The 18,811-nt window shown below is 40.1% G+C and overlaps 1 protein-coding gene across 16 annotated transcripts in view; it reads right to left on the bottom strand.

Moving 5' to 3' along the window:
* map4k3a (mitogen-activated protein kinase kinase kinase kinase 3a) overlaps positions 1 to 18,811 on the bottom strand; it is a 350,582-nt gene that overhangs the window by 11,144 nt on the left and 320,627 nt on the right. For all 16 annotated transcript variants that reach the window (XR_011355889.1, XM_069931965.1, XM_069931966.1 and 13 more), the window contains 4 exons: positions 17,836 to 17,894; positions 15,269 to 15,372; positions 13,414 to 13,585; positions 9,073 to 9,141 (listed from right to left, as the gene is read on the bottom strand). Coding sequence is in view for 15 of the 16 variants with exons in the window: in XM_069931965.1 (XP_069788066.1) it covers positions 9,073 to 9,141; positions 13,414 to 13,585; positions 15,269 to 15,372; positions 17,836 to 17,894 (404 nt within the window). In the remaining variant the exon portion in view is untranslated. The remainder of the gene's footprint in view (positions 1 to 9,072; positions 9,142 to 13,413; positions 13,586 to 15,268; positions 15,373 to 17,835; positions 17,895 to 18,811) is intronic.

The raw sequence follows: 18,811 nt of genomic DNA, 5'->3' as shown, positions 1-18,811 counted from the left end.
AATGGATAAAGGGTAGATAAGTCTCCCAGACCAAATGGCAAATCTTGGTTGATAAACCTATTGGAATTCTTTGATGAAGTGACAAGCAGGCTGGATAAGGGAGATGCAGTGGATGTGTATTTTAATTTTCAGAAGGCATTTGGCAAGGTGCCACACAAGGCCAGTTAACTATATGGTGTAGCCAGAAAGATACTATTGTGGGTAAAGGTTTGACTGATTGGCAGGAGCAGAGATTTGGAATACAAGGATCATATTCTGGTTGGCTGCCAGTTACTAGTGTTGTTCCGCAGGGGCCAGTGTTGGGCCGCTTTTTTTTATGTTGTACATTAAAGATTTGGATAATGAAATGAATAGCTTTGTGGTCATGTTTGCAGATGATACAAAGGAAGGTGGAGGAGCAGGTAGTGTGGAGGAAACATGGAGGCTGCAGAAGGACATGGACAGATGAGTAAAATGGTCAGAGAAGTGGCAAATGAAATATAATATTGGGAAGTGTACAGTCATGCACTATGGTAGAAAAAAATAAAAGGGCAGACTATTTTTTAAATTGGGAGAATATTGAAAATAGCCAGATGCAAAGGGACCTGGGAATCTTTGTGCAGGATAGCCTGAAGGTAAACGTTTAGGTTGAGACAGTGGAGAAGAAGTCAAATGCAATGCTGGCATCCATTTTAAGAGGAATAGAATACAAGAGAAAGGATACGATGTAGAGACTTTATAAGGCACTGGTGAGACCCCACTTTGATGGTTGTGAGCAGTTTTGGGCTTCTCATTTAAGAAAAGATGTGTTGATGTTGGAAAGGGTTCAAAGGCAGTTCTCTAGGATGATTCTGGGAATGTAAGAATATCATATGGGGAGCATTTGACAGCTCTCGGCCTGTACTCGTTGGAATTTAGGAGAACGGAGGAAAAGGTCTCATTGAAACATTTTGAATACTGAAAGGCAAGGACAGAATCATGTCAATTTTATTGTCATCTGATTGTATAAGAATAACCAGATGAGACAGCATTCTCTGGTCGTTGGTGCAAAACATGTAGCACCTAACTAGACACTGCACACATGCAGACAAACAATGCATATGCAGGACAAGTATTTTTATCTATAAAAATAAATGAATAAATATTGTCTTGTGCAAATGAAAGCCTTGGATAGTTAGTGTGAGCAGTTCCTTTGGTCATTCAGTATTCTCATTGCCCCTAGGAAGAAGCTATTCCTCAGCCTAGTGGTGTTGCCCCAGTATCTCTTCCCTGATGGGAGAAGCTGAAAGATGCTGTGTGTAGGGTGGAAGCGGTCTTCAATGACTTTGTGCGTACTTTTCAGACAATGATCCTGGTAGATCATATCAATGGAGAGGGAGGTGTTACGAGCCCAGAGGACCCATAAACCCAGCAGCAATAGATATTTACCAAAACAAATGGTTACTTAAACAAAAGTTGCTTTTAATTATCTTTAAACATAAAAATAGAATCACACTTTAACTTAACTCTATTTACTTACTTAACCTAACTTAACCCCCTTCTAATTCTAAGGAAAGTGTGCGTAATGTGTTGAAGTTCAGAAAAGTTCTTTGGTTCACTGACCAATCTCATTTCTCATTCCTACAAGTTAATTGGTTGCAGGCAATTCTTATACTGTGCACAGAATTTAACGTGTATAAAGTTTACCAGGCTTTGATGCTCGAAAGGTAAATGGTTATCGGTCAGGAAGGTTCTCGTCGGTTTTCAGAGAAAGATGTGTTGTTCCAGGACATCCACAACTTCACTCCAGTGCCTTGCTGATGAAACTTGCCCCTTCAGGGATCTCCAGATGATAACCTCTTTCTTTCAGGTCACCACAGAGTTCTATTTTGTTTCTATTATTCCAAGTGAAACCTGAGACAGCCAGTCCTCTCCTCTTGCATGAACCACAAAGGCTTCGACTAGGCTGTCTTCCAAAAGCTTGCCAGCTTGTCCTGTTTCAGTCCCAACAACTTCTGCTGACTCATACTGAGAAGTGATCTCTGTGTCTCTCTCTCGCGCTCTCTTTCACTCACACACACACACACACACACACACACACACACACACACACACACACACACACACACACACACAGCCTGAGAGAAAACCTGTTTGACTCTGCTTACAAACTACATGACCCTCAAATTCTCCTTTCAGCGGTTCCAGCCTGCTCTTTCATCTGTTGCCTTGGTAAACAATAATCCATCAATGATGTCTCTTGAGCACTCTTCAAAGCTCTTGCAGAAAAGTATGAGAAGCCACTATGTCTCCAGTATTTCAAATAAGATCTGTTTTAAAGTGTTTGCATGTGACCTACTCTAACAAATCTTTCCCAATTTACATTCCAGAAACATTTCTATATATATCTATATACTTTGTCATAGAGGAGACTCCAGTGACCCTCTCTGTCGCTCTTATGATCCTGTGCATTGACCTCCAATCCATTTCTCTGCAGCAACTGTAATGCAGCCAGGCAGCCAGAACAATTTCAATAGACCTCTTATAGGTTGACATAATGGTGGCCAGTAGCCTTGCCCACTTCAGTCTTCTCAGGAAGTGCAGTCGCTGTTGTGCCTTCCAGAGAAGTGAAGAGATGTTGAGTGTCCACGATAGGTCACTTGTTAAGTGAACTCCAAGGAATTGGTAACTCTCCACTCTCTCTACCACAGAGTCATTGATGTCATTTCTGGTCCTTCTGACATCCATTATAATCTCCTTCCTCTTGTTCACATTGTTGATGAGACCAACTACTGTTGTGTCATATGCAAACCTGATGACACTGTTGAAGCTGGATCTGGTGATGCAGTCATAGGTCAATAGCCTGAACAGCAGTGGGCTGAACACACAACGCTAAGGTCCGCCAGTGGTCAGCATGATGATGCTCCATATTCAGCTACCAACCCATACAGACTGTTGGTCTTTCCATTAGGAAGTCCAGGATTCAATTACAGAGAGAAGTGTTGAGTCCCAGTGAGGAATGCTTCAGCATAGCCTGGCCTATGAGGCGTTGATCTCCAGGTGGGCCAGGACAGAGTGAAGCAACAAGGCGAGAGAATCGTCTGTGGAACGGTTTCTTCTATAGGTGAATTGAAATGGATCTAGCATCTCTGGGAGATGTGGTTTGATGCATTCCATCACCAGATGCTGGAAACATTTCAAATTTGTGAGGATAGAAGATATAGAAAGGGTGTTTCCCATGGTGGAAGAGTCTAGGACAAGGGGACACAACTTCAAGATTAAAGGGCATCCATTTAGCACAGAAATGTGTATGAATTTCTTTAGTCAGAGGGAGGTATATCTATAAAATTTATTGCCACAGACAGTTATGGAGGCCAGGTCATTAGATGTATTTAAGAGAGATTGTTAGGTTCTTGATTAGCCAGGGCATCAAAGGTTATGGGGAGAAGGGCAAGCAATGGGGCTGAGTGGGAAAATGGATCAGCTCATGATTAAATGATGGGGCAGACTCGATGGGCTGAATAGCCTATTTCTACTCTTATATCGTATGATCATTTTCATGGTTATATCCCCTAGTTATGGACTTACTTGTTTGTGGAAGCATCTTCCTAGCTTCCATCTTTTATACATCTTTCATAGTTTTATGTCTCAACAAGATACCCCTTAATTCTTCAAAACTCCAACGAACCATTGAATATTACAGCACAGAATCAGGCCCCTTCTGCGCCGAACCATTTTTTTTGACTAGTCCCACTGACCTGCACCAAATCCATAGCCCTCCACACCTCTCCCATCCATGTATCTGTCTAAATTCTTCTCAAATTTTAAAATTGAGCCCACATTCACCACTTCTGCTGGCAGCTCATTCTACATTCCCACCACTCTCTGTGTGAAGAATTTCTCCTTCATGTTCCCCCTAAATTTTCCCCTTTCACACTTAACTCATGTCGCCTGGTTTATATCTCACCTATTCTCAGCAGAAAAAGTCTATATTTATTCTGTTTATTCCCCTCATAATTTTAAATACCTCTATCAAATCTCCCCTCATTCTTATACACTTCAGGGAATAAAGTCCTAACCTGTTTAACCTTTCCCTGTAACTCAGTTTCTGAAGTCTGGGCAACATCCTAGTAAATCTTCTCTGCACTCTTTCTATCTTATTGATATCTTTTCTGTAATTAAGTTATCAAAATTACACACAATATTCCAAATTTGACCTCACCAATGTCTTACACAACTTTACCATAAAAGCTCTCTTTTCAACCCTATCCACCTGTGATGCCACTTTCATGGAATTATGTATCTGTATTCCCAGGTCCCTGTCTATCACTCTCCTGAGTGCGGCACCATTTACTGTGTTTGTTCTTTCTTGGTTTGTCCTTCCAAAATGCAACACCTCACACTTGCCATCTGCCATTTTTCAGTCCATTTTTCCAGCTGGCCCAGATTCAATTGCAAGCTTTGAAAACTTTCTATGCTATCCACAACACCTCCAATATTATTGTCACCTCCAAACTTGCTGATCCAATTTACCACATTATCATAGATATAGATGACAAACAATTGATCCTAGCACCAATCACTAAGGCACAGGCTTCCAGTCTCTGGTCTCTCCCATCCAGTCATTGTCGAATCCAGTTCACTACTTCACCATGAATTCTTAGCGTCTGAACTTTCCTGACTAAACTCCCAAGTGGAACCTTGTTGAAGGTCTTACTAAAGCCCACGTAGACAACATATATGGCATTTCCTTCGTCAACTTTCCTGGTAACCTCCTTGAAAAAAACTAAGATTGGTTAAAGCCATGTTGACTATCCCTAATCAAATACTGGCTATCCAACTAATTGTATGCCCGATCTCTTAGAACATCTTTCAATAATTTACCTAGTACTGACATTAGGCTCACCAGCCTATAATTTACAGGGTTACTATTGAAGCCATTTTTAAAAAAAACATCAGAACAACATGATCTACCCTCCAATCCTCTGGCACCACACACATGGCTAAGGACATTTTAAATATTTCTGCCAGAGCCCCTGCAATTTCTACACTAGCCTCCCTCAAAATCTGAGGGAATATCTTGTCAGGCACTGGGGATTTATCTACTTTTATTTGCTTTAAGACAGCAAGCACTTCCTCCTCATTAATCTGTACATGACCTCAGTGTTTGTTTTCCTTACTTTCATGACTCTGTGCCTGTTTTCTGAGTGAATACTGTTAAAAAAAAACATTTAAGATTTCCCCCATCTCTTTTGGCTCCATACAAAGTAGACTACTCTGATCTTCAATGGGACAAATTTTGTCCCTTTCTATCTTTTTGCTCTAAAGATATCTGTAGAAACCCAAAGCAGTCTTGTGTCTTCTTTTAGCCTTCCTTATTTCTTGCATCTTTTATACTTCTCAAGTGCCTCATTTGTTCTATATTGACTATACTTGCTATATACCTTCCGATCCAGATCCCCAATATCCCTCGATAACCAACTTTCCTTATGTCTGCTAACCTTGCTTTTAATCCTGACAGGAACATACAAACTCTGTACTCTCAAAATTTCACCTTTGAAGGTTTTCCATTTACCTTGTACATCCTTGTCAGAAAACAATTTATCCCAATCCACGCATTCTAGGTCCTTTCTTATTTCCTCAAAATTGGTCTTTCTCCAATTTAGAATCTCAACAAAAGGCCCCCAGATCTATCCTTCTCCATAATCAACTTGAAAATAATAGCATAATGATCACTGGACCAAAAATGTTCCCCTACACATACTTCTGTCACATGTCCTGTCTCATTCCCTTATAGGAGATCCAGTATTGCACTCTTTGATTGGCACCTCTATACATTGATTTAGAAAACTTTCCTGAACACATTTGACAAACTCCAAGCCATCTAGCCCTTTTTACAGTATGGGAGTCTCAATTAATATGTGGAAAATTAAAATCCCCTACTATCACAACATGTTTCCTGCAGCTGTCCACTATCTCTCTACAGATTTGCTCCTCCAATTCTCATTGACTATTGTGCAGTCTATAATACAACCCTATGAGTGTGTTCATATCTTTCCCTGTTCCTCAGCTCCACCCATATATCCTCAGTAGACGAGCCCTCTGGTCTGACCTGCCTGAGCACAGCTGTGACATTTTCCCTGATAAGCAATGTCACTCCTTCCTCTTTCATCCCTTCTGTTCTATCAAGTCTAAAGCAAAAGAAGTCCAAAAAATTGAGCTGCCAGTCTTGCCCATCCTGCAACTAAGTTTCACTAATGGCTACATGCTACAATTCCACATGCCAATCCACACTCTCAGCTCGTCTGCCTTTCCTACAACATTCCTTGCATTGAAATCAATACTATTCCACTATGTACAACCCATAGACTTCTAACATAATATCAAATTTTAACATCTTTTTCCTCCTCTATCTGCTCTGCCACTCTGGTTCCCACCCCCCCTGCAAATCTAGTTTAAGCCCACCAAAACAGCACTAGCAAACCTTCCCGCAAGGATATTAGTCCCCCTCCACTTCAGATGCAAACCATCCCATGGGAACAGATCCCACCTTCCCTGGAAGAGACCCAAATAATGAAGAAACCTGAAGCCCACCCTCCTGCACCATGTCTTTAGCCATATGTTAAGCTACATTATCCTCCTGTTTCTAACCTCACTAGCTCTTGGCAAGGGTAGCAATCCTGAGATCACAACCCTGGAGGTCCTGTCCTTTAGCCTTGTGCTTAACTTCCTGAAGTCTCCTTGTAGGACCTTTTCACCCTATGGACTCATTGGCTCCTACATGGACCATGACATCTGGCTGCTCACCCTCCCTTCTGAGAATGCTGTGAACTCAATATGTGATATCTCAGACCCTGGCACCAGGGAGATAACAACATCTGGGATACTCGTTCTCTTCCACAAAACCTTTTATCTGTCCCACTCTTCTCATCCCTTCCCTTCTTAGCCACAGGACCAGACTCCATGCCAGAGACCTGATCGCACGGCTTGTCACTGGTAGGTTCCGCCCCTTCCCACCAACAATATCCAAAATGGTATACTTGTTATTGAGGGGAACGTCCACAGGGGTATCCTGCACTGCCCGCCTGTTGTTCCCTTTACCTTTCATGTCACCTATTTACCGTCCTCCTGCCTCCTAGATGTGATAGTGTCCCTGTAACTCCAGTCTATCATGCCTTCTGTCTCCCGAATGGTTCAGAGTTATCCAGCCTACTCCAATACCTTAACTCGACTTATTAGGAGCTGCAGCTGGATGCACTTCTCACAGATGAAGTCATCAGGGTTACTGTTGGCTTCCCTGACAACCATCAATCTGCAAGAGGACCATTCCCCTGCCTTGGCTGCCATTCCCACTGTTTATGACTAGAAAAAAAAAATATGATATCTAAAACCTGCCCTTACCTGTGCCTTCCTGCTGAATCCTTTTTGTTCCTTTCTTTCTTAATGCCTGTACCACCACTTTAGCATCTTCTTGCCAAAGGCCCTTGAGCCAAAGCCTTACCACTCTGACTCAGCCCACTCCAATGACTGGGTCCAAACTACTCAATCCCTGTTCGTAAGCTTATACCCATCATTTCTAGATTCAACCTAGTTCCTGCAAAACAATATCTTATTCCTTCCAATTAACTAATTGAGAAAATTACAGAAGGAGGCATTTTCACCTACAGAATTAAATTTCCTTTTAAGATTTACATTCAAAGCTTCTCACATTAAAATCATGATTAGCCTGATCTCTGCTGCTCTTAAAATGTTTAAAATAGAAATATGTGGATTGCGGTCAAATTAGTAATATAAATATTTTGTCTGATTGTAAATATTATGGCCTGTGATATATGTACTTTATTTTTAGAGAATAGGTTGAAGTCTACCTTAGCTTAGTGAAATTCTGTTGTGAATGCTGATATTTGATTTCAAATGCTGGGTCTGGAAGTCTGTTTACAGTATCTAGTGTGTTCAGAAGCTGGAAGACACTTGATTAATTTCCTTTACTGGCTCTTCAAAAATACCTTTAGTAGATAATGTCCAGCTGAACATAGCACTACATTTTTGACTTTCTGCTGAACAAAATCTTTTATATTCATAAAATTATGCATTAAAAAAAAAAATTTTGCACCTAATATACACAATCAAACTATTAAGATGGATCATTGGAAGAAGGTCAAAACAAAGTTTTCTTGCATACATATCTAAAAAGACAACCAATTTTGCACTAGCAGACGTCCAAGGAATGTCTCTCGAACTGCCAAAGATTCAAAAAGAGATGCATTTAAAATAAAATCCAACACATTTAAAGTCAAAAAGTGGAAAACAAAGTTGGAACAGAGAATCTCGAGACTGTCCTTCAACCTCAGACTTGAATCTAACTTTAGGCAGAAGAGTAGCACAGCTAGTAAAGCTCAAAACCCCAATGACTCGGGTTCAATTATGACTTCAGGCCCCATGTTCTGTGTGGAGTTAGCACATTCATCCTGTGACTGTGTGGATTTCATTCCACATTCCAAAGACAACAGATTGGAAGTTAAATTGGCTGCTGTAAATTGCTTCTGGTATATAGATGAATCTAGGGAAAGTTGATTCAATAAACTGGGATCAATGTACATTGAAGGTAAATGGGTGCTTGGTGGACTAAAAGGCTAATTTCTCTGCTGCTCGTGTGACTAACTTTGGGTAATTGGAAGAAACATTTATCAGTTTTGGATAAATATCCTGGATGAAATGAATTTGTGGAGTCTCAAAACAGAGTCTATTAGCTGGATCAACAGAATTTGCCACAACCTGGCACTTAAAAGTCTTGCTTAGAAAGGGCACTAAACAAAAAGACATGAAATAGTATAGGACAATGGGGATTGAGTAAAACATACTTGACTATATTCTTTTGTGGTAGCCTTTATTTGGTCAAATTGCTTGATAATCAATGATTGTCAAAAGTAGATGCTTACACCGATCAGAATTCAGAATCAGACAGATCATGCAAGATTTTTCAATTGCAGTACCAATTCACTCAAAAATATTTGATTAAATAAAAAGGCAGTTTTAACATTTGCTTTGTTAGTAAGCTCATTAAGAAAAAAATATTAAGTATAAATTCAAAATTATTTATCTTTGGAAACTTACGATCCATGCAGACTATTATTGTATCTCTTTCAAGTTGACTCACATGGATGACATTTGCCTGTGGTATATCTGTGAAAATTATTATCAAGTCATTAGATGTACAGGTACACAGTATTTTTATTCACAGAATTTTCTTCAGAGCATTCATTTTCCCAGTCAAACAGACTAATGATGGTATCAACCAGACCATCCTGGTGTTTTTGTCCTATGAAGATGGAGATTTCCTTAGAAACATAGAACACAACAGCACAGAAATAGGTCCATTCAACCCATCTAGTCTGAGCCAAACCATATTTTTGCCTAGTCCCACTGACCTGCAACCAGTCCATAGCCCTCCATTCCTCTCCCATCCATGTACTGGTCCAAATTCTTCTTAAATTTTAAAATTGAGCCAACATTCATCACTTCAGCTGGCAGCTTGTTCCTCACACCCAACACTGTCTGTGAAGAAGTTCCCCTCGTGTTCCTCCTAAACTTTTCCCCTTTCACCCTTAACCCTTGTTGTCTGGTTTCTATCTCACCTACCCTCAGTAGAAAAACCCTATTTACATTTACTGTCTATCTCCCTCATAATTTTAAATACCTCTATCAAATCTCCATTCATTCTTCTACGCTCCAGGGAATAAAGTCCTAACCTGTTAACCTTTCCCTGTAACTCAGTTCCTGAAGTCTGGGCAACATCCTAGTAAAACTTCTTTGCACTCTTTATAGCTTATTGATATCTTTCCTATAATTAGATGATCAAAACTGAACACAATACTCCAAATTTGGCCTAATTAATGTCAGACAACTTCGCCATAACATCCTAACTCCTATACTCAATACTATGATTTATGAAGGCCAATATGGCAAAATCACTCTTTAAAATCATATCCACCTGTGATGCCACTTACTGGGAAACATGTATCTGTTATCCCAGGTCCCTCTGTTCTAACACACTCCTTAGGGCCCTACCATTCACTGTGTATATCTTTTCTTAGTTGTCCTTCCAAAATGTAACACCTCACATTTGCCATCTGCCAATTTTCATCCATTTTTCCAGCTGGCCCAGATCCTACTGCAAGTTTTGAAAACCTTCTATGCTGACAAAACACCTCCAATCTTAGTGTCATCAGCAAACCTGCTGATCCAATTTACCACATTATCATCCAGATCATTGATATAGATGACAAACAACAATGGTCCCAGCACCAATCCCTGAGGAACACCACCATCACTCTCTGGCTTCTCTTATCCAGCCATTGTTGAATCCAGTTCACTACTACACCATGAATACCGAGCATCTGAACCTTCCTGACTAAACTCCCTTGTTTAACCTGGTTAGAGGCCTTACTAAAGTTTAAGTAAACAACATCCACAGCTTTTCCTTCGTCAACTTTCCTGGTAATAATTTATCTACCTCTAACGCCTGGCTCACCAGCCTATAATTTCCAGAATTATTTTTGGAGCCTTTTTTAAACAATGGAACAAAGTGAGCTACCCTCCAATCCTTTGGCTCCACACCCATGGCTAAGGACATTTTAAATATTTCTCCCAAAGCCCCTGCAATTTCCACACTAGCCGCCCTCAAAATCTGAGGGAATATCTTGTCAGGCAATGGGGATTTATCCACTCTTATTTACTTTAAGACAGCAAGCACTTCCTCTTCTTTAATCTTCCATGACCTCTCTGCTTGTTTTCCTTACTTCCCACAACTCTATGCCTGTTTCCTGAGTGAATACTGGTGAAAAACAACATTTAAGATCTCCCCCACTCGTTCAGTTTCATACAAAGGCAACTACTCTGATCTTCAAATAGACCATTTTTGTCCCTTACTATCCTTTTGCTCTTAACATACCTGTAGAAACCCTTAGGATTTTCCTTCACATCATCTGCCAAAGCAACCTCATGTCTTCTTTTTTTTAAGCCTTCCTGATTTCTTTCAGGAGTTTTTTCTTTGATTTTTTAATGCCCCTTATTTGCTCCATGTTGCCTACACCTGCTCTACACCTCTCTCTTCTACATAACCAGATCCCCAATATCCCTCGATAACCAAGGTTTCCTATGTCTATGACCTTGCCTTTAATCTTGACAGAGACATATAAACTCTGTACTCTCAAAATTTCACCTTTCATATACTTCTCGGAAAACAACTTAGCCCAATCCACGCATTTTAGATCCTTTCTTATTTCATCGAGATTAGCCTTTCTCCAATTTAGAATCTCAACCTGAGGCCCAGACTTATCCTTCTCCATAATTAACTTGAAACTAATAGCATTATAATCACTGGACTCAAAATACTTCTGTCACCTGACCTGTCTCATTTACTAAAAGGATTTCTAACGTTGCATTCTCTCTCATTGGTACCTCTCTATTTTGATTTAGAAAAATTTCCTGAATACATTTGACAAACTCCAAGTCTTCCAGCCCTTTTACAGTATGGGAGTCCCAGTCAATATGCCACTCCTCCCCCTTTCATTTCCCCACCCCTCTCATCCCTTCCCTACTTAGCCACAGGATCAGACTCTGTGCCAGAGACCTGATCACTGTGGCTTGTGTCTAGAAGGTCCCCCAACCTCAAAGGTATCAAAAATGGTATATTTGTTATTGAGGTGAATGGCCACAGAGGTGTCCTGCACTGTCAGCCTGTTCCCTTTTCCTCTCCTGACTGTCACCCATCTACCCTGCTCCTGCCTCCAAGATGTGATCGTGCCTCATGTAAAGGTTAAGACCTTGCGTTTTTGATTTTTGTAAATTTTATGACTATTCCTTTAAGAAAGATTGCTTTTGTAGTGTTACCAATAGTTACTATGACATCTTGGGTTGTAATATCCGTGCAGACTCCGAGCTTGCGTTCAGTCTCTGGAGAACCATGGAGGAGGTGTAAGCTCACAAAATGCTTTTCTTTGAATTCGTCGTCTTATCATCTTATTAGATTTAATTATTTCTTATAACATAGTTATATTTAAAGACATGCTTTGTTAATTCATCGTTATGAAAATCTTGATGTGAAGTTATGCAAAATGTTTATATCAACTAAATAAAAATACTTAAAGCTAATAAGTGTGGCTTATTGGAGTGATAAGATTGTAATTCATTTCTGTGAAGATGACATGTTTTGAAATTGGGAAATACGAGAGATTGGAACGTGTTATCTATACCTTGTAACTCCTGTCTATCATCCCCTCTGCCTCTCAAATGATCTGGAGTTATTCCAGCTCCAATTCCTTAACTCAGTTTGTCAGGAGCTGCAGCTGGATGTAATTCTTGCAGATGAAATGATCAGGGACAAAACAAATTCTGAAAGAGGAACATTCCCCTGACTTGGCTGCCATTCCCACTGTTTATGACTAGAACAAAATATATATCTAAAACCTGCCCTTACCTGTGCCTACCGGCTAAATCCTTTTTGATCCTTGAATAGTGTGGCCTTTTCTTACCACAACTTCTAATATCCCTCGCCTCTTACATGCTCTCACTGAATCCTGTTGAGCCAAAGCCTTACCGCTCACCCCACTTTGATGAGGACTGCACCGCTGCACAGTCCCTCACTTTTATAGTGATACTCAGCTTCTTCCTCCAATCAGCTTCTAGCTACTGCCTCACCCCTTTTTAAATTCTAACTGCTGCTGCTCCTTAGGTCACCTGACCTCTCTTGCCCCAATCAGCTTATTCCTCCAATCTGCAATATTATTTTTCTAAATTATTACCACTTAGATTGTACTAATAATTTAATTAATCAAATAAACGTCAGGTTATAGTCAAAAAAGACATGGCACAAAAGAAAATCTTACAAACATCAAATCTGAATCTTTAACAGAGTAAATGGAGTAAACATAGTGAAATTGCTCAACTCTTCTAGAGAAAGATGAGAAATGAAGCATTGTAGTGGATCATTTATGTAATCCTGAATTTCACACAACTTCACCCTGCTGAATTTCTTTCTGTAAATAAAAGCTTGATGGCCCTTGAAGAACAGGGTCTAATGAGTTACAAGAGCACGATTGTGTTATCTGATTCTTATTCAGCACAGAAAATTATCAGGCATTTATGTGATCATAACCTCAATAGGCCATGCACAACCCAAATCAAATGCTATAGTAGGCAAGCTAGTCCACTTTTCATCATGAGAATGATCCGAACCTTGGTTAGTAATATCAGTCTTTGTACACAGTACAGAAATGGTTGACAAGTATTAATGTTTTTGTTTAAACTAAAAATGCAATGCTAGAGAAACTCAGCAGGTCAAACAGTGTCTTTTATATAGCAAAGATAAAAATACATAATTTATGTTTTGGGCTCATGCCCTTCTTCAAGGTATGTTTTTGTTTACTTATGTTCATCTATTCAGAGCTGACATACCTGTTTCAGTAAACCAGGATGAAGTGGAATTTGGATTGACAGTTTCAAATCGCACAACTTGATTAAGTTCTGTTCCTTTACTCACAGCAACACATAATAATGGGTATTCCTGTTCTGGAACCACCAGCAATTCAAAGACTTTCAATGGATTTGGTAGAGGAAAGTCAACATTCTAGAGTAAAAACAGAAAGGTAAAATATATTTTTCCTCCTCAGTTCCACCCTCAATTCAAGGCACTATGTATTGCACATAGTGCCTGACAGTTGATGGAGTTATGGTTAATATGAATTGATGTTTTTGTGAAAGGTAAAGTTTATGGGGGAAAATAGTAGTTTTCATGTAGAATCTTTCACACAAAAAACTTAAAATACACAATCCACTCTACTATCATGATGGATTCCTTGATGTTCTGGAACTCATTTTATTGCATTAAAACTGGTTTATGTAGGTTAACATGACTTCTTTATATCCCTTTTGTTTATTAGCCTGGTCAGATGTGCAAATCATTCTAAATAGTAAAGTCCTGTTAATGTTTGGTTCTAGCCTACAGATATTGTACTCCTCTTGTAAATATGCTGAATTTGTGGTATAAAAGCAAAAGAGACATAAAATTTGGACCTGAGGGAAGAGGAGGAAGACACAAAGTACATCTGCTAACTGTATTTAAGGGTCCTTCTAATCTACTTTTTAAAAATTTCTTGATTTTTCAATGTTGTAATGAAAGATGCATAACCCTGAACTGCTGGATCCATTTCTGCAACTTGACTGCTGAGTGCTTCCAGTGCTTTCATTATGTTCGTCTGTTTTCTGTTGCAGATATTTGGCTGTACATAAATGAAATACAAACAAGTTGGTGGATCACCCAAATCCAGAAAGACCCATTAGTAGCTCTTTCAGCCCATCAAGTCTATGCTGGCTCACAAAGCAACTCCACTTACAGGGAAAAATATGCTCTTCTCCAAATTCCCATCAATTCTTCCCCCACCTGCACACCCAGGGTAATTTACAGTGGCTATTTAATCTACCAATTTGAACCTGTTAGGTTGAGAGGGGAAATTGGACAACCCAGGGAAAACCCATGCAGTCACAGGGAGAATGTATAAATACCATACATAGTACCAGAGGTCAGGGGTGAACTGGGTTGCTGGCATAAGGAAAGAAGGACGATAACTCTCATGTTAACAATCATTTTTAATGAACTATTTCTATTGGAAATGCAAAATTATTACATAGTGGAAAAATAAGATCACTGGAGACAGGTTAATATTCCTTATTATTAAGTTTATATAAACATTAAACTTCATAGTACAGATTTAGAAGTATCCATCAACATAATAATCCATCCAAGCATTGATATTCGGTCTCCTATACTGTCATCTCCATCTAAAGTTTGCATTTGACAAGGAAACACACATACTAAAGTAGTGGTTCCCAAACTTTTTCAGGCTGCTGTCCCCTTGGCTCCCAGGCCACATCCCTAGCAACACTCCCCCACCCCCCCAAAACACACATACAACAAACACACACCTCTTTCTTGGCACTAGGTCTACTGTAAATTTAAAACAACTAATATATATTTCACAAATAAAACTTATAGTAAACCAATTTACAGTTATCATCCCGGGCCATCACCATCTTGGGCTGATACCGCCCCAGGCGGTCAGTCATTGTCGCGGCTGGTGACTGTCCCCAGCCGTCACCATGCCGGGCAGTTAAGCCCCACCCCACCCCACCTTCACAATGAGCTTTGCGGGTTGAGTTTGGATCTTTCCACTCCCACTTTGTGAATGACTGTACTAAAGCATAGACTAGAAGAGTATTGTGAGGTGCAGAATTTGTAAATTGCTCCACTTACTTTAATCAACATAAACTTCTGCATTTGCTCAACCCACTCCAACAAAATGATGCTGGACTGCAGTGCACCACAAAGATACTTGTGTCCTGTGTAAGGATTCCTTACTGTAACAAATAACACACAATAGTATTTTTCCATTGCTTACACAATTTATCACCACCTTGTTTAAAGCATCAAACATTACTACTACGAAGATTTCAATAAAACAAAATGCAGGTGCCCTCCATGAAGTTAGTTAGGAATTCAGGAAAGTATAATAATTAATTTGTTTAGTTTTCACGATTTGTGCTTGAACCCTGAAAGAACCCCAGTACAAAAATTATATTATTTTTAAAATTTTGCCTATGTTTACAGACTTGTCTTCGGAGAAAATTTTCATTTGTTACGTTTGGTGGATATGACTGTAATATTTCTAGATAAAGAATAACGAATAAGGAATAGAATCTTGATTTTTACTGATATTTCAGCAAGTGTTTCCAAAATCAAATGAGCTAGAGACAGAGATTGTCCCCAGTTACAGTACAACTCCAATTATCCAAAATGGTCAGGACTGGGCCTAAGTTGAATAGATGTTTTTTTTTGGAGAATTGGATCAATTTTTTTTTAAAACAACCCAGTAGCAACAGCAAATCACTTGTATCAATGTTTAAACAACAACAAACAAAGGAAGGCTTTTAAGCACTAAAATAATGTTTAATTTTCACCAAAAAAAATGCTGACTGCTGCCGATCACCAAGACGAACCCAACGTAGCCACCAATCACCGAGACCAACCAACCACTGCTGCCGATCCCTGTCACGAACCCACCGCTGCCACTGATCCCTGGGGAGGTTTCCTGGCCAGTGGAACACTCACTGACGAGTTGGCGGGCTCCTGTCTCTCCGGTCACCAGATCTCCTGATGCTGAATCCCGACTCCAAATCCTCCCCTAAGCCTAGTGGACACGCACATTGGAGAAGTAGGCTGAAGGGAGGATTCAGAGTCCAGTATGCCGAGGAGGGAGGGAGGGTAGAGGATGGGAGAGAAGGAGAGGGAATGCCACTGAGCCCGAGGTCCCATTCCTGCCTGGGAGCCTGAAGAATTTGTTCCTACCAGGAGGCCACTCTCTTTTACGACGTCGGGACAAGGGATTCTTCTGATCATTTGTGGCTGGGAGACAGTGGCACAAAGTTAGAAAGGGAGAGTTGGAGAGAAACTCAATTGGGGAAAGTAAAGAAGAAATGGAATGAGAGAGGGGAGGGAGTTACCCAAATCGAGGACAAACATCATTGTAATTTCATGTTGAGTTAACCTTTTTCAACATGTGAGGTCAGTTCGGCTCTGAAAAAATCACAGATAAATGAGGATTTCAGAGAATCAGATTTCAGATAATCGGAGTTGTACTGTAATTGTTCTTTGAGCAGTCTCCAAACCATGGATAAAGGAAGGGAAAAATTAATTCCAAAAACATATACAGGTACTCCTCAACTTATGAATGTGTTCCATTCTGGCTGACTGGCCATACCTTGAAATGGATGTATGTCGGAAAAGCACTGCATCCGTGTTATCATTTGTCCAATTCAATATGATGGCTACCAAGGCCAGCTCTCACGAGAGGATGGCCACCGCTGCTAATCTCTCATGAGAGGCGTATTTTCCATAGAGAGGTCCAACTTTCACCAGTAAATACATAATTTTTTTTAAATTAAAAATTCAGTTATATATACAGATGGCTGTAAATTGGAAAGATGGTAAGTTGGGGAATACCTGCATTTGATAAAATTATAATCAGATTTGACTCTGTTAACATTCAACTTCCAGAATACAAGTGATAAACCAGCTGGTTGTCAGCTCCCAGAAGTTTAAAGTAAAACAAGGAGAAAATTAATAAAAAAGAAAAACTTCATGCAAGTAAGAGATGGAACATTGAAGTATTTCACTGTTTTTAGCTAGGAAAATTAATGTGGTGAAATGGAAGAGTTTATTATTAAAAATATAATGGTGGCGCTGCCGGAGCTGCTTCAATGGCAGTGCTGCCACTGGTGCGAACCTAGGGAGAGTGGGGAGCGGATGGCCTCAACTTTCAAGAATGTTGTTGAATCTCCAGGCATCTGACGTCTTGTGGCTGGTCCAATTAACTTTCTGGTCATTGGTAACTCCTCAGATGCTGAAAGGGAGCCACAGCAATAATGATGCCAGTGACTGCCAAGGGTGTGCTGTAAAATTATTTTTTTGCTCTCCATATTTCTGGCATAATGTAAATTCTCACCTTTCAGCCCATGTTTATGAGGACCTGTGTTATCCTAGAAATATATTAATCATACATTGATATAAAATTCAGAGGAACAGCTTTTGGGGGCACAGAATGATAAAACGATAAGGTATGACTAAAGTGAGAAATTCTGGCAAGATAATAGCACCATGAAAATCAATGGAGGTGCGCAAACACAACTGAAGATTACATACAAACTTTCTTCACAGTGGAGCAGACACAAAGTAGCTCATAGCCTACGTCTGTTTCTTATATTCCCATGATTAACTAAAAACAGCACAGTAAGTGGAGATTTTTAATATAGAAACATCCTTACCAACACAACATTTTTGGCAACCTTTCGTATCTGGAATTTTTGTACATACTGCAAATTTCCTATAAAATAAGCATAGGCATTTGTTACTTTTCCATGCACTTTTATTAACTCCTCAATGATTAATCATAATTAAAACAAATTAGGAGATTAGTTTGTCAGGCACAGTTCATGTCAACAAATTGTTCAAGGGAAAGGACGGTATGCTGGAAAAACGAACTAGGCCAGTTTTCAGGGAGATCAGGATGAGTCTAGAATAGGGGGCATAGCAGCGCTACAAGACCGCTTTGAGACTACAGACTGGAGCTCTTTCAGCGAGATGGCCACCTACATCATGTAAAAATAGACGAGTGACTCGCTACATCAGCAAGTGCATTAAGAATGTCACTGAGATCAAACGCTTCACAACCAGGGCTAACCAAAAACCCATGGTTGGATGCACAGGTCTGGGCACTTCTCAGAGCCTTCAGGACAGGGGACTAGACAGCACTAAGATCAGTCAGGGCTGAACTCTCCCATGCAAACCAGAAGGAAAAGCGAAGGTAAGCACAGAGGATCCACAGACACCTGTGTGACAATGGCAACACAATGCACATATGATAAGGGATTAAGACTATAATAGATCACAAGTCAACCTAGCGAGTTAAAGACAAAGCCTCACTTCTGGACAGACCAAACATCTTTTATGCACAGTGTGTTGAGAAGAGCAGGATGATACCAAGGAAAGCTCCATGTCCCTCTGATGAAAGGGTCCCCTGTATAGTCGTACCAGAGGTGAGGAGAACCCTATCCAAGGTGAACCCACCACAAGACAGCAGAACCAGACAACAAACCTCGTCGGGTACTGAAGGACTGCATAGACCAATTGATGAGGTCTTTACAGATATCTTCAAAATCTCACTGCAGCAGTCCATCGTCCCTACAGGTTTCAAGACAGCCACCATTATCCCGGTACCAAAGATGGCAACAATAACAGGCC

Source organism: Narcine bancroftii, chromosome 4 (assembly GCF_036971445.1).
Source record: "Narcine bancroftii isolate sNarBan1 chromosome 4, sNarBan1.hap1, whole genome shotgun sequence".
In the NCBI taxonomy this organism is placed as follows: domain Eukaryota; kingdom Metazoa; phylum Chordata; class Chondrichthyes; order Torpediniformes; family Narcinidae; genus Narcine; species Narcine bancroftii.
This window is presented reverse-complemented; position numbering and strand designations above follow the sequence as displayed.